Source organism: Chiloscyllium plagiosum, unplaced genomic scaffold (assembly GCF_037043375.1).
Source record: "Chiloscyllium plagiosum isolate Xiang-an unplaced genomic scaffold, Cpla_swu_hap1 HiC_scaffold_39, whole genome shotgun sequence".
In the NCBI taxonomy this organism is placed as follows: Eukaryota; Metazoa; Chordata; class Chondrichthyes; order Orectolobiformes; family Hemiscylliidae; genus Chiloscyllium; species Chiloscyllium plagiosum.
The window spans coordinates 95,429,971-95,445,583 of record NW_028270177.1 but is presented as its reverse complement, the minus strand read 5'-3'; the positions used below and the strand labels follow the sequence as shown (position 1 = coordinate 95,445,583).

The 15,613-nt window shown below is 45.2% G+C and overlaps 1 protein-coding gene across 1 annotated transcript; it reads left to right on the top strand.

Annotated features, from left to right (window-relative positions):
* Window positions 1-207: 207 nt before the first annotated feature.
* Window positions 208-5,253, top strand: LOC148138826 (uncharacterized). Its single transcript, XM_087981331.1, has 3 exons — window positions 208-282; window positions 3,470-3,597; window positions 4,605-5,253. The coding sequence occupies exons 2-3, from the start codon at window positions 3,500-3,502 to the stop codon at window positions 5,251-5,253; spliced, it is 747 nt and encodes a 248-aa protein (XP_087837457.1). The 5' UTR covers window positions 208-282; window positions 3,470-3,499.
* Window positions 5,254-15,613: the final 10,360 nt, after the last annotated feature.

Below are 15,613 nucleotides of genomic sequence, written 5' to 3'. Positions count from 1 at the left end.
TTTATACTCACTGCTTTTCTTCCCGGCTGCCCCTCTGGTCTTCGTCACTTCCCCCTGCTGCTCCCGCTCTTTCTGGAAAGAAAGAAAAAAACACCGCTGCCCGCTACCGGTAAGCAATTTTATAAAAAACTGTCTTACCTTAGCTGCTGCTCGCACTCAAAGTGAAGACAAGGAGAGGCATGGAGAGTCGATAGCCAGAGACTATTCCCTAGGCAGGATTGACTGGCACGAGGGGTCATAGTCTTAAGGTGTTAGGAGGAAAGTATATCGGAGATGTCAGAGGTCGGTTCTTTCTGCAGAGAGTTGTGAATGCATGGAATGGTTGCCAGCGGTGGTGGTGAAAGCAGAGTCATTAGGGACATTTAGGAGGCTGTTGGACATGCACATTGAGGGGTGCGTAGGTTAGGGTTATTTTGTGTTAGATGAGGATTAATACACAGCACAACATCGTGGGCTGAAGGGCCTGTTCTGTGCTGTACTTTTCTATGTTCTATGTTCTACTTCTGTTCATGAATGACCAGTTCATCTATCTCCTCATTGTTACGAGGGTATCGTGTCTGTTCTATTGTTGAGAAGCTTAGTGAAATTATGTCTCTGAGAAAAAGAGCAAAAATATCATCTTTATTTCTTTGTTATTTACTTTGTCCCAATTGCAGTTTTTCTTCTGCTGCCAATCGAGGGCACATATTTGACTTTCCTGATCACAGTTTGCTTTACCTGCAGAAAGCTGTTGCAAACACATTTGTATCTCTCACTAGTTTAATTTCATGGTGTTTTCTCTCACAATGCATCATTTTGTTAGCCCCTCCCCTTATTGACTTAGAAACTGTTCTGAGTCTCCAGGCACGGGGTTTAACGTCAGCTTTATATATATTTTATACATTTAGTACTTTACCACTGCACCAGAAAACGCTCCCCACCACCCACCATCAGCTTTGTGCACCTCTTCCTATAATTAACAACATCCTTTAGCTTCCCCTGGATTCCATGATTAGATCTTTTTAGGCTTTTGCTGATGTTTGCAACTCAAATTTGTTATAAATGATGAAATCATTAAAATCTTTGATTTAAATGGAAGCTAACCAGACTACGGAGTATACAGATTGTCGCATTATCAGGAACAGTGGGGAGGTATTGCTTCACTGTCAGGTTGTCCACTTGCCAGATGTCAGCTGGCTTGTGCCTTTGAGTATAGTGTACAGTATCGCTTATGCTTCCAATGGAGAGATCAGCATAAGACTATTTCGTCAGATGAAGTACTTGCCTTCTGACACAGACATGATCATTTCCATTGAATGTTTGGACGATGAATAAACGTATCTCTTTCGGGGGGTCTGGAACCAGGTATCAGGTTATAGAAATCGAGTGTTTCAGAAGGAAAGGAATATACAACTGGAATCGAAACTATCTTCTGCATTTTGCGTTCAATCCCTGTTGACGCAAGAGGTGGCTGGATGTTTGTTGTTCATCTGGCCTCGATGGTTGTTTTGCAATATGTAAGCATCTGGCCAAATCAAAAGAAGGAGTGGGCCAACAGGGACAGTGACATTAATTGAGGACTCAAGGGCAGAGTCATTAACTCGTTCAGAGAAGCGGTGGTTCAGGTTGGTGAATCTTTTCTGTCTCTCTCTCTGTCTGTCTCCATTTGATACAATCTCCCTCACCCTTTCTCTCTCTTCTCTGTGTTGCTCTGTCATTCTCACTATCTCGCTCTCTCACACGCTGACTCTCTCTTGTTCTTTCACTCTTTATATCACTCAGTCTGTCTATCTGTCTCTGTCATTATCACTCTGTCTCTCCATCTGCCTTGTTCTCTGTGTTTTGTCTCTCTCATTTTCTCTCCCTCTGTGTCTCTCTGTCTTGCTGTCTCTCACTGTCTTTCTTTCCTAGCTTTGTCTCTAATGCTGTCTCTCTCACTCTCTCTTACACTATCTTTCTCTCTATCACTGACTCTCAGACATTCCCACTGCCTCTGCCAGTCTCTCTCTCTCTCTCTCTCCCACTTTTTCTCTCTCTCCTTCCTGCTTTTTTTTTAACTTCTCTGACTCTGTCTCTATCCGTGTCTCTCTGTCACTGTCTCCCTCTCTGCATACCTCTCTCTCTCTCTGTATCTCTCTTTCTTTCTCTCTTTTACTGTCTATTTCTGTCTTGCTACCTCAACCAACCTCTCACTATCTGTATCTCTTTCCCTTTCTCTCCCCCACCTTTCTCTCTTTCACTGTCGCTCCCTGTACCCCACTGTGTCTCCCTCTATGACTGTCTTTCTCCAGGTTCCTGTCTCTGCGATTCTCTATCTGTGTCTTTCTCTGTCTCACTTTCTCTCTCACTAACTCACTGACTCATTCATTCATTCTTTCTCTCTCTATCTCTTTCTTTCACTACTCTCTTCCCCAAAACTATTCCTCAATTTTTCTCAATCTCTCTCTCTCTGGCTCACTCACACTGTCTGTTCCTCTCTCCTGCTGTCTCTCTCTCTCGCCCTCTCTCTCTCTCTCTCTCTCTCTCTCTCTCTCTCACTGTCTCTCTTTCTCCCTGGCTGTCTCTCTTTCTCTCTCTCCCACTGGATGTCGCACCCTCCCTCTATTGCTGTCCTTTCCTCTCTTTCTAGCTGTCCGTCCCTCTCTCTCGCTTTCCATCTCTTTTTCTCTCTTGCTCTCTTGCACTTGCTCTGTCTCCCGCTGTCTCTCTTTCTATATTGCCGTTTCACTGTTTCTCTATCTCTACCTCCCTCCCTCTCTCTCTCTTACACTGTCTCCCCTGTCTTGCTGTCTTCCCCTCTCTCTCTCGCTGTATCCCCCTCTCTCTCGCTGTCTCCCCCTCTCCCTTCTCCCTTGTCTCTCTGTCACGCACTCTCTCTCGCTGTCCCCTTCTCTCTCACTTGCTGTCCCACGCTCTCTCTCGCTCATCTTCCAGCGCGTTCACTCCCGCTGTTCCGTGCTCTCTCTGGCTCGCTGTCCTGCACTCTCCCTTGCTTGCTGTCCCATGTGCTCTCTTGCTCGATGTCCTGCACTCATTCTCGCTGTCCCACTTCTCTCTTTTTCACTGTCCCACGCTCCGTCTCGCTCAGTGTCCAGCTCTGTCTCTCTCTTTCACGGTCCCGCGCTGTCCCTCTCTATCTCTGTCCCGCGCACCCTCTCGCTCACTGTCCCGCGCTCTCTCTTGCTCACTGTCCAGCGCTGTCCCTCCACATCTCCTACACCCACCCCTCTTCCAGGTGTAATAGTGTATGGGTTAGCTATACCCTAAATCTCCGAGAATAAACTCCAATCTTCACTGTAAATCGTACCCATGGGAGATAACCAGAACATCTGTTGAATAACTGGGCAAGAACCACCTACGACGAAAGACAGACATTTTCTGTTTGCTGACATGTGTGTCCCTGCATATCTTTCACGCTCTTGCCAATGTCGTATGAATTGAACAAGTTTTTTTTCCATCCTTTTCAGATTTTTTTGTATTTTCCCTACAGTACGGTTAAAGGGTGCAGACAAATCTCAAAATGCGGACACTCTGCCTGTTCCTGTTGGTCCTGCTCACAATCCCCATGTCAGACGCGGCTGTACTGGATAACCGTGCCTTGAGTGTCATTGTCAATCAGTAAGTGTCAGTGAAATAGATCTTACCTGACCATCTCTGTAAGCTGGGGGCTGTGCTCAATCTGAGGTCAAATCAGAGCCTGGTTGCCTGGAGCAGGCTGGTAATAAATGGCAAGGACACGGCAAGTATAGGGAGTGCTCTGTATCTGTGGGAAAAAAAGTCTGAACCTATTAACCAGGACTCTCATTACTCCCAGAGGGAGGGACTTCCAGGGAAACTATTACCAGATTTCCCGGGGTCATATCTCGAAGAGTGAAATCGATAGCACCCGCTGACCCCGAATTAAAGGAGAGAGTGAAATACACCGGAGTGAGCTTTGAAGAGAAAGTCCAAATTCCACACACAAGCAATATTTTACTGTTTACTGAATCATCTCATTCACCTCTCAGTTTCCCTTTGTCTCCCTCTGCCTCCTTTGCTATTATTCCTATTTCCTGTCAGTCTGCAAGTCTTTTATTCTGTTTGTCTCTGAATGCCCCAAACATTTTTCTGGTTAACAATTCTTCCAGGACTCTCCCGACATCCAGTTCCCACTGATTGCACCTTCAGCTCTCATTCTCTCTCTCTCTTTCTCTCTCCCCGTCGCTATTTATTTCTAACCATCCCGTGTATCATGCGGCATCAAGTAGTGCATCAGTCAAAGTAACTTAAAATGAATTTCGAGCGAGCTATCAAGAAGGCTTGTGGCATTCTCTGATTCATTGCAGGAGGATTTGTACAAAAATAAGTAACATTGTTCTGCTCTCTGGCAATCATCCTGATTCTCTCTTTAAACCTCTCACTGATCCCAGAATTTACTACAACAATGGGATAGGGATACAAAGTAAATCAACATTGACCTTCCCATGCAAGAACTTGAAATGTGAATTGCAGGGTTTCACGTTTTCTTTAATATGATGGGCATGGCTTCAAGTATCTCATCTCAAACTGTGCCTACTGACACTGCAAAGAGAATGTCTTACCCAAAGTCTGTTCCTTGACTCACACCCTGACGTTACCTCTTTCAGTTTCCGCAAAGAAGCTGGGCACCAGGTGACCGATTATGGGAGGCATCACTTCGCCTTCCTGGTGGCTTTACCTGCTTCCCAGTGCAACAGACCTGTAGACTTGAACCTCAACAGATCAAGACATCCTTTCATTAACGACGATGTGAACATTTTCCTGAACTCCCTACGTGGAAATTACCTCACTGTCTTCCCGAACAGCGGCAGTCGTTGCCCAGAAAGTAATTTGCTGAACCCCGCCGAGATCAACGGAAACAGCACCGCAGCTCAGCTTTTCCAAACTCTCCTGAATAACACAACCCAGCACAATAACCAGCCAGTGGGCTGTATCATTCTCTACACCACCTACAGCCCATGTCTATATCACTGTTCCAGTAAAACGGGGAATTGTGAGATCATCCCTGCCTTGCAAATTTCCCCATTTCGGGATATATGGACTGAACCAGACATTCACAAGTATTTTGTCTTCAGTAAAATATTTGCACATGATGCAGATCAGAGCCGACACCAGGAAATCCGGGAAAAGCTGGCTGCAGTGGAGAATACCGGGTTTCATGTCAGAAAGTGTCATGGAAAAGAACTATTCATATGTAGAGAATGCTCCACACCAGAATACTGCATTGAACAGGCTCCAAGAATTGATTTAACATAATAAGGGATCTGAGAATTTCTGTAAAGGGGTGCGGTGCCTGTTCAAATGCATCTATCACATTTCAAATCAGTATAATAATCTGAATTTACAAACTTACACTGAAATCCTTTCTGCTTGTCATTCAATGAATCACACCAGATGTGATCAGAGATAAAAAGTCAAATATCCACTCAATAAATTAATGAAATCCTCACAGTCAAAATCAATTGCATTCACAATGTCTTTTTTCCTGTCCAGCAACACATCTGCAAATGCAACCCAATCCTGGCCCCAGGTTTTCAGTGTCAGTCTTATTCTAAGTAGTCTTATTCCTGATGAAGGGCTCCTGCCCGAAACGTCCATTTTCCTGCTCCTTGGATGCTGCCTGACCTGCTGTGCTTTTCCAGCACCACTCGAATCTTGATTCGAATCTCCAGTATCTGAAGTCCTCATTTTCGCCTTATTGAAACCCTGCTGATCACTGCAGAGAGAGATGCTTGACAACAATACTTGAAACGGTTCAGAATCCATTTCCCAACGTGTTGCCAGGGTTACGGGGTTTGATCGATAGGGAGAGGCTGAATAGACTGTACTCCATGCGATCTAACCATGCGAGCCAGCCTACCATGAGGAACCCTGTGGAACTCCTTACGGAAATTCATCTGGTGCCCATCCATCTATCCATTAAAATACATTTGAATGGGTAGATGGATATGAAGGGTTTTAACGAATATTGGCCAAATGCTGGAAATGGGGCTAGATTTATTTAGGATACCTGCTCGGCTGTTTCAATGCTGTATATCTCTATAACTCTCTGACTGTGACTCTAATACGAAGGTTATACAGTAACATTCAAACCCAGTGGTGGAGTTGGATGTGAAATACTTGCACTGAAGCTGGTGTCCTTCTTCAAGTCCCCCTTTATTTACACATTAGGAGCCCTTCCCTTTGTCACTGTCTCATTCAGAGACCACATCTCTGACACTGACACTTCTTATCTGTCAGCCAGATAAACAGCCCAATCAGGGAACTCATATTCTATGAGATCCAGCTGGCTGTCCTGGTCTCAACGGCTGCAGTATGTCCCCTGGAAATAAAGCACACACTAAAGAGAAACTGTTACATAACCGCGGTAAAGGAAGGGATAGAGCTATGCTGGGGAGGGAAAGGGAGCTACACATTTGGGGTGACACAGAGAGTGGAAAAAATCGAATGGGAAGGATACCAGTAAAGAATGAGTAAAACAGATTTAATCGCCTGAATGAAGCATTACATTTACCAAATTGTTTAAGAGTTTGGGTGCAGCATGTCTTCAGTTTCCCTTTAATCGAACTGCAGTTTTTGCATCATTTCCAAATGTTCTCTCTCAAATGTTGTTCTGTTGGAATGGTTTGACAGCAGAAATATCATTTCTTTGCACAGATGTATTCAGTGAAATGAGTCGCATGTATAACTACACGTGATATTTCTGCTTTGGATTTATGCATATAAAATAAAGTTAATTCCACCATTGGACAGAAATCTGCTTGTAGATGTATGATTTCTGTTTCGTGAAGAAATATGAACGAGCTGGAGAAGTAATGGCAGTGCCCATGGTGGGGATTGTCCAACATTGCAGTTGGAAGATGGGGTCATGGAGAGGGTTGGGGTTCACAGGAACTATTCAGGAGGGAAAGGGAGAGACAGGTGGTGGACATTGTAGCACCAAGGCAGTGAGGAGAATGACATGCGGCCTGGAGGGAATTCTGCTCCTTTGTCAAAGGCAGGGGCTAAATAGAAAAGGACACAAAGGATTGACTCACAGGAAGTAAGGATCAGGCTAGGCTGACTGTGAAACAGGCAACAGACACTGGTAGGAGGGTGAACAATACGGGGTCGCTGTGAACATTTTTGCCAGTCAAGATATAGATACTGGGCCAAACATCAACTAAGCCTGGAGGACCGTTACCTCAGTGAACGATGCTCTTTGGTCTGCCTGAAACTTGTTGTTCTTCCAGAGCGAGGAGTTGACCCTGACTGAGTGTTGCAGACTGACACATTTCAAGGTCCAGTACTACGTGCTGAGGGATGGACTAGAACTTGGGGCAGCTGCTGCCACGATGCAGTGGGGAAGACCACTATCTCAGGTCTTCCTGCTGAAGGGAAATGGGGGTTGGCTCAGTTATCAGACCCTCCCAGTGATTCCCGTAGGTATAATTTTGTGCGTGTAAGAGAGCGTTTTTGGTTCAAGTCATTTCCAATGTTTTGTTTGTTTACTTGAACAGAATATTCTTTATTGCAATATCCTTTATTGTCACATGACATGCAACTGTAAAGGGCCAAACTGCATTTGTGACTATATGTATACAGAAACATATTTCTGATGAATTAAAATATAATTTTGAAATTTTAAGAAAAGCCATGCTCAGTGTTACACTGTTCACAATCGCCATGTAGTAACTGGGTGGTGTGCAGATGAGGCTAGACTCTCAATGAGACGGTTTACAGTCACCATATTGTAACTGGGTGGTGCATTAATGAGGCTAATTTCACTGAGAGACTGTTTAACACTGATATTATACTGACTGTGTAAATGAGGCCACACTCAGTGTGAGACTGTCTGCAGGCACTGTGCAGATACTGGGAGTTGTGCAGTTCAGGTCAGAATCACCGTGAGATTCTTTAACGTCAGCGTATAGATACTGGGACGTGTGTAGATCAGGTCAGATTCACTGTGAGACTCTTTACAGTCATTATACAGTTGCTGGGAGCTGTGCGCATCAGGCCAGACTCTTTACAGTCAGTGTTTAGTTACTGGGAGCTGTGCAGATCAGCGCAGAATTACTGTGAGACTCATTACACTCAGTGAATAGTTACTGGGAGTTGTGGAGATCACGCGAGCCTCAGTGTGAGACAAAAACAAAAATTGCTGGAAAACCTCAGCATGTCTGGAAGTACCTGCGAAGAAAAATCTGAGTTAACATTTCACGTCCGCCAACACTTCAACTCTACACCTCACTGTGGGAACAGTGTGCTCATATTTATTGGGGTTTTTGTACATGAGACCAGTTTGCAGTGACTGTATGGTTACTGGGAGGTGTGTAGATGACGACAGGCTCTCTATGAGGCTTTTTGCAGTGACAATATGGTTACTGGGAGGTATGTAGTTGAGGACAAAAGGATAACCACAGAGAGAATAGGGCCCCTCAAAGATCAGCAAAGCGGCCTTTGTGTGAAGCCACAGAAAATGGAGGAGATACTAAATGAATATTTTGCCTCAGTATTTATTGTGGTAAAGGATATGGAAGATGGAGACTGTCGGGAAATAAATGGTGACATTTGAGAATGTCCATATTAAACATGAGGAAGTGCTGGATGTCTTTAAATGGGTAAACGTGGATAAATCTCCAGGACCTGATCAGGTGTACCTTAGAACTCGGTGGGAAGCAAGGGAAGTGATTACTGGCCTCTTGCTGAGATATTTGTATCATCGATAGCCATAGCTGAGGTGCCAGAAACTGGAGGTTGGCTAACATGGTGCCACTGTTTAAGAAGAGTGGTAAGGACCAGCCAGGGAACTATAGACCAGTAAGCCAGACGTTGGTGTTGGGCAAGATGATGGAGAGAATCCTGATGGACATGATGTACATATATTTGGAAAGGCAAGGACTGCTTAGAGATAGTCAACATGGCCTTGTGTGTGGGAAATCATGCCTCACAAGTTTGATTGAGTTTTTTGAGGAAGTAACAAAGAGGATTGATGAGGGCAGAGCGATAGATGTGATCTATGTGGACTTCAGTTAGGCGTTCGACAAGGTTCCCCATGGGAGATTGATTAGCAAGGTTAGATCTCATAGAGTACAGGGAGAACGAGCCATTTGGATACAGAACTGGCTCAAAAGTAGAAGACAGAGGTGGTGGTGGAGGGTTGTTTTTCAGACTGGAGCACTGCGACCAGTGGAGTGTCACAAGGATCAGTGCTGGGTCCTCTACGTTTTGTCATTTGAAGAAGGCGTTTGGTATGCTTTCCCTTATTGGTCAGAGAGTTGAGTACAGGGTTTGGGAGGTCATGTTGCGGCTGTACAGGACATTGGTTGGGCCACTGTTGGAATATTGTGTGCAATTCTGGTCTCCTTCCTATCGGGTAGATGTTGTGCAACTTGAAAGGATTCAAAAAAGATTTACAAGGATGTTGCCAGGTTTGGAGGATTTGAGCTATAGGGAGAGGCTGAATAGGCTGGGGCTGTTTTCCTTGGAGCGTCGGAGGTTTACAAAATTATAAGGGGCATGGATAGGTTTAATAGGCAAAGTCTTTTTCACTGGGGTTGGGGAGTCCAGAACTAGAGGGCATAGGTTTAGGGTGGAAGGGGAAAGATATAAAAGAGACCTAAGTGGAAACCTTTTCACTCAGAGGGTGGTACGTGTCTGGAATGAGCTTCCAGGGGAAGTGGTAAAGGCTGATACAATTGCAACATTTAAGAGGCATTTGGATGGTGATATGAATAGGAATGGTTTGGAGGCATGTGGGTCGGGTGCTGGCAGGTGGGACTAGATTGGATTGGAATATCTGGTCGGCATGTACGGGTTGGATCAAAGGGTCTTTTTCCATGCCCTACATCTCTATGACTTATGACAGGCTCTGAATGAGACTGTTTGCAGTGACAGTATGGTCACTGGTGGGTGTGCAGATACGGACAGGCTCTCTATGAGACTGTTTGCTGTGACTGCATGGTTACTGGGAGTTGGGAGCAGAGTCAGTGTGAGATTGCTGTCATCACGTAGTTGCTGGATGGTCTGTAAATCAGGTCAGAGTCACTGTGAGACTGTTTACAATCGCGGTATATTAACTGGCGGGTGTGTCGATGAGGCCACGGTCACTGACAGACCGTTTACATTAACCGTACAGTTACTGAGAATGTGTAGTTGAGGCCAGACTCACTGTGAGACTGCTTACAGTGATATCATACTTTCTGGGAAGTGTGTCAATGAGGTCACGCTCATTGTCAGACTGTTGAGGGTTCTCTTGTGGGGATGAGTTCAGCACATTCTGTGTTTTCACTGGAGAGTTGCAGAAAAGCAGGTGCCCTGACTGAACATCCTAGGATTCTGTGAGGATGAGAAAGGGGTGATGCTGAGAGGCTGCTTCCCCAATGGGAGAAACAAGAAACAGGGGGCACACCTTCAGAGTAAGGAGTCTCCCATCAAAGACAGGGAGGAGTGAAAATTCATAGAATGTTCTAGCGCAGTTCAGGCCCGATATCCCTCGATGTTGCGCTGACCTGTGAAAATGGTCCGGAGCCCATCTATCCTACACTATTGTATTTTCATCCATATGTTTATCCAAAGACCAGTTAAATGCCCTTAAAATTGGCAAGTCTACTACTGTTGCAGGCAGTGCACTCCACGTCCATGCTACTCCCTGAGCAAAGAAACTACCTCTGGCATCTGTCCTACATCTATCATCCCTCAGTTTAGAGCTGCATCCACTCGTGATGGCCATCACATTCTGAGGAGAAAGGCTCTCCCTGTCCATCCCATCTAACCTTCTGATTATCGTACATGCCTCAATTAAGTCACATCTCAATATTGTTCTCTCTAACAAAAACCTCAATTTCATCAGCCTTTGCTCATAAGGCCTGCCCTCCATACCTGGCAACATGCCAGTAAATTTCTGCAAACTTTCCAAAGCTTCCACATCCTTCCTGTAATGCAGTGATCAGACCTGTCCACAATACTCCCAAATGCGGCCGCACCAGAGTTTCGTACAGCTGCAGTATGACCTTGTGGCTCTGAAACTCGCTCCCTCTACCAATAAAAGCGAACACACCGTTTGTCATCTTAACAACCCTATCAATCTGTGTGGCAACTTTCAGGTGGTCTATGTTCATGGAGACCGAGATCTTTCATTCAGATTAGATTACATTACATTACATGACATTACAGTGTGGAAACAGGCCCTTCGGCCCAACAAGTCCACACCGACCCGCCGAAGCGAACCCACCCATACCCCCACATTTACCCCTTACCTAACACTACGGGCAATTTAGCATGGCCAATTCACCTGGCCCTGCACATCTTTGGACTGTGGGAGGAAACCGGAGCACCCGGAGGAAACCCACGCAGACACGGGGAGAACGTGCAAACTCCACACAGTCAGTCGCCTGAGGCGGGAATTGAACCCGGGTCTCTGGCGCTGCGAGGCAACAGTGCTAACCACTGTGCCACCGTGCCGCCCACGGTGTTCTGTTCTTCTGAGCCACGTAGAATCTCACCATTAGCCCAGTACTCTTTATTTCTATTACTCCTTCCAAAGTGAATCACTTCACACTTGTCCACATTAAACCCCATTTCCCATCTCTCATCCCATTTCTGCACCTTATCTATTTCTCTCTGTAACCAGCAAGTTCCTTCAGGAGTGTCCACAGCTCCAATAATAACCTTAGCCCCAGCGGCAAATTTACTAACCCAACCTACGCGCTCATCAAGGGAATTTATAAAAATGACAAACAACAGTGGCCACAAAACAGATCCTTGCAGAACCCCACTCGTAACTCAACTCCAGAATGAAGATTTCCCCTCAACCATCATCTTCTTTCAGCTCGCCAATTTCTGATCCTATCCATTAAACCAACCTCAATCCCATGCCTCCGTCTTTTGTGCAATAGCCTACCGTGGGGAACCTTATCAAACGCCTTACTGAAATCCATATACACCACATTTAATGCTTTGCCTTCATCCACCTGTCTGGTCACCAACTCAAATAACTCAATAAGATTTGTGAGGCATGACCTACCCTTCACAATACCGTGTTGACTATCCCGAAGCAATGTATTTCTCTGTCAATTGTTATAAATCCTATCTCTTCTCCAAAATTTTAACCACAAACGACATAAGGCTCAATGGTCTTCAATTACCAGGGTTGTCTCAACTCCCCATCTTGAACAAGGGAGCAACATTTGCCATTCTGCAGTCTTCTGGCACTATTCCTGTGGACGATGACGATATAAAGATCAAAGCCATGGACTCGGCAGTCTCCTGCCAGGCTTCCCAGAGAATCCTCGGATAAATCACAGCCTGCCCAGACTTATTCATTTTCACACACTCCAAACTTGCATAAGTATTCCCCTTGTGAACCTCAATCCTGTCTAGTATAGCCGCTTTATTCTCCTCGACACCATTGTCTTTTTCCAGTGTGATTACTGACAAAAAATATTCATTTAGCGCTTCCCTTATCTCCTCGGACTTCACGCACAACTTCCCACTACTATGCCCCGAATCTTTCTCTCGTCATTCTTTTATTCCTGATATACCTATAGAAAGCCTTCAGGTTTTCTTTGATCCGAGCTGCCAACGACTTCTCTTGTTCCTTCCTGGCTCTTCTGAGCTCTCTCTTCAGTTCATTCCTGGCTAACTTGTCACTATGAAGTTCCCCAACAGAGCCATCACGTCTCATCCTAACATAAGCCTTCTCCTTCCTCTTGAAAAGAGATTCAACTTTTCTTTTAATCCACGGATCCCTCACTCAGCTACTTCCTCCCTGTCTGACAGTTGCATACTTATCAAGGGCACGCAATAGCTGTTCTATGAATAACCTGCACATTTCAATTGTGACCATTCTCTACAGTTTCCTTTCCCATCCTATGCATCCTAACTGTGGCCTAATTACATCATCATTGACTTTTACCCAGCAATTTCTCTTGCCCTGCATTATATACCTATCCCTTTCCATTGCTAAACCAAACATAGCCAAATTGTGGTCATTATCAACAAAGTGCTCACCTACCGCCAAATCTAACACCTGGTCTGGTTCATTATCTAGTGCCAAAGCCAATATGGCTTTGCCCCTTTTTGGTTTCTCTATATACTGTATCAGTAAACCATCCTGCACGCATTGGTCAAAAACTGACCCATCTAAAGTACTCGAACTATTGTATTTCCAGTCAATATTTGGAAAGTTAAAGTCACCCATAAAAACTACCCTATTACTCTTGCTCCTATCCAGAATCATCTTTGTTGTCTTTTCCTCTACATTTCCGGAACAATTTGGAGGGCTATAGTGAACTCCCAACAGGGTGACCTCTCCTTTCCTGTTTCGAACCTCAGCCCATACTACCTCAATTCCTTCCCATGCAGGGTTGTGGGGCTGTGGAATTCTCTTCCCAAGAGAGCAGCGGAGAATGGGTCACTGAAGGTATTCCCAGCTAAGTGGCTTAGGGGCCATCGTGAAGGTGAAGTTAATGCTGCAATGAAGTGTCCAAAATGATCTTTTTAAAAATTATAGATAATAAAAATCTGACCTGTGTTGGGCTGGACATTGCCCTAAAGGAGCATGTAAATAACTAGGGACCACGACAGGGCTGGGGTCTTGCCTGGAGGGAAACCATGTGACTAGTTCTCAATCTCTGTCTCCTACAGCAAGAAGAGAGGGTTTTTCTGGAACTTCCAACCCAGGGAAGGACAGATGGGTAACTTTGCGCAGCCTTTGGTATGAGGCAACACAGGAAGATTCAGACCGGATGTTTCGAGAGAGACCTTTCTCCCTCAGAGGAGAGACTCTCAGCAGCTCACGTACAGCACGCAGGCTGGGATTCAGGGAAGTAAGCGGTTCAGTAGAAAAGCAGAATTATCAGTTCTGCTCATTTTCGAGGTGGGAGTTTAATTATTTATCTTTTATTTTTAAGAAGTGTGTTTTATCTTGACTTCTCTTCATTCTCCTGAACAATCTCCCAGTCTGTATTATCTTAGTTACTTTACTTTTGCTGCACCTTCACTGCTGGTTTACAAAAAGGAGGTATTTTCCAGAAACTCCCTCTTGTCTCTCCCCGTGCATAGACAGAATGATATTACAAGGCAGGAGCTGGTGTGGAATGCACTTCCTCACAGTGTGTGGTGGGATAACCAGCTGCAGGTTCACAGAGGGCTGGGGAATAATTGTTCCCATTGTGTCTCTTTAAACGGTCGCTTTAGCAGATTCAAACTCAGCTGCTTCAGCAGGAAAGACACCGAGGTCTCCATCTCAGTTCCTGCACATCGACAAAACCGTTTGTGAAATATCCAACATTCTACAATCGAGAGGCTGCCACATTGCATCTGAGGCTTGGAGGATGGACAGGTGAGCCAGAGTCACAGCTTTCCAGAGAAATCCCTTGGGATTTCCAGAGCAATGTCTGAGCTACTCAGTTATTGACTGGACCGAGGCAGTGCCCAGCAGTTTAACTTCTCCAATCTTTGGAGCTGCACAATGGGTGGCTTTCGTTCAATTCATCACATTCAAATGATAACCGTGACTTTTAGAATAACCTTTCCCTGTCTGATATGAATACCCTGTGACACAGCCCGTTGAGAGCATTTACAAATTGCATGCTCCACATATTTACAAATTTTTCTTTATCATTTGGGTAGTCATTGCTCGAAAAGGGATTTATTGAGAACCTAATTATTTGGATGCAGAGGAATTGTGAGCTGTGCTGCACTACGTTTTCCCCCAGTGTTGTTTTATGGTCCCATTTTCTCCTCCACCCTCCTTTATCCACTCACCTTCCTTTTAATTTGTCGAACGCCTGTTAGATTTCGAACATTTCTGCGGTCTGGTGGAATCACGCAGGCCTGATATATTTCTCCCAGAAGTTGGCAGCACTTTCAGATACAAGTACGAAGATGAGACAGTGAGGTTATATTAGTGTGTGTAGCTAACAGTGAACTGACACTGTCCCAGCAATCCTACTTAGAAATTATTGTCTGTTTGCCAGATCAAGAAAAACTGAGCTCAGATTAGGTCACCATTTTCTAAGCCATTTCTTCAATGCTTATTTTCACAGAATCTCTATGGTGTGGAAGCACGTCATTTGGTCGATCCCAGTTCACACTGACCCTCAGAAAAGGATCCCACCCAGACCCATTCCCCCCAGCATTTCCCGGTAATCCTGATTTCCCGTGGTTAATCCAGCTCGCCTGCACATCCCTGGACACGATGGGCAATTTAGCATGGCCGATTCACCTAAGCTGCACATCTTTCGATTGTGGGAGGAAATCGGAGGACCCAGAGGAAACACACACAAACACGGGGAGAACGTGCAAACTCCACACAGTCACCTGAGGCTGGAATCGAACCCGGGTCCCTAACACTGTGAGGCAGCAGGTGCTGACCACTGAGACATTCTGCCACGCTGAACAGGAGCAGAATTTATTTTTCAACTCCAGGGAACTGAGTGTTGATAATTGAGCCCGAGGTGAGAGGTTAAAGTGTCTCAGAGTTCTCGACCTATTGTATGCTTTTTTTAATCAGGCTGATTGATGACTGAGTCGGAGAAGGTGAGGACTGCAGGTGTTGGAGCTCAGAGTCGAGAGTGTGGTGTTGGAAATGTACAGCAGATCAGGCAGCATCCGAGGAGCAGGAGAATCG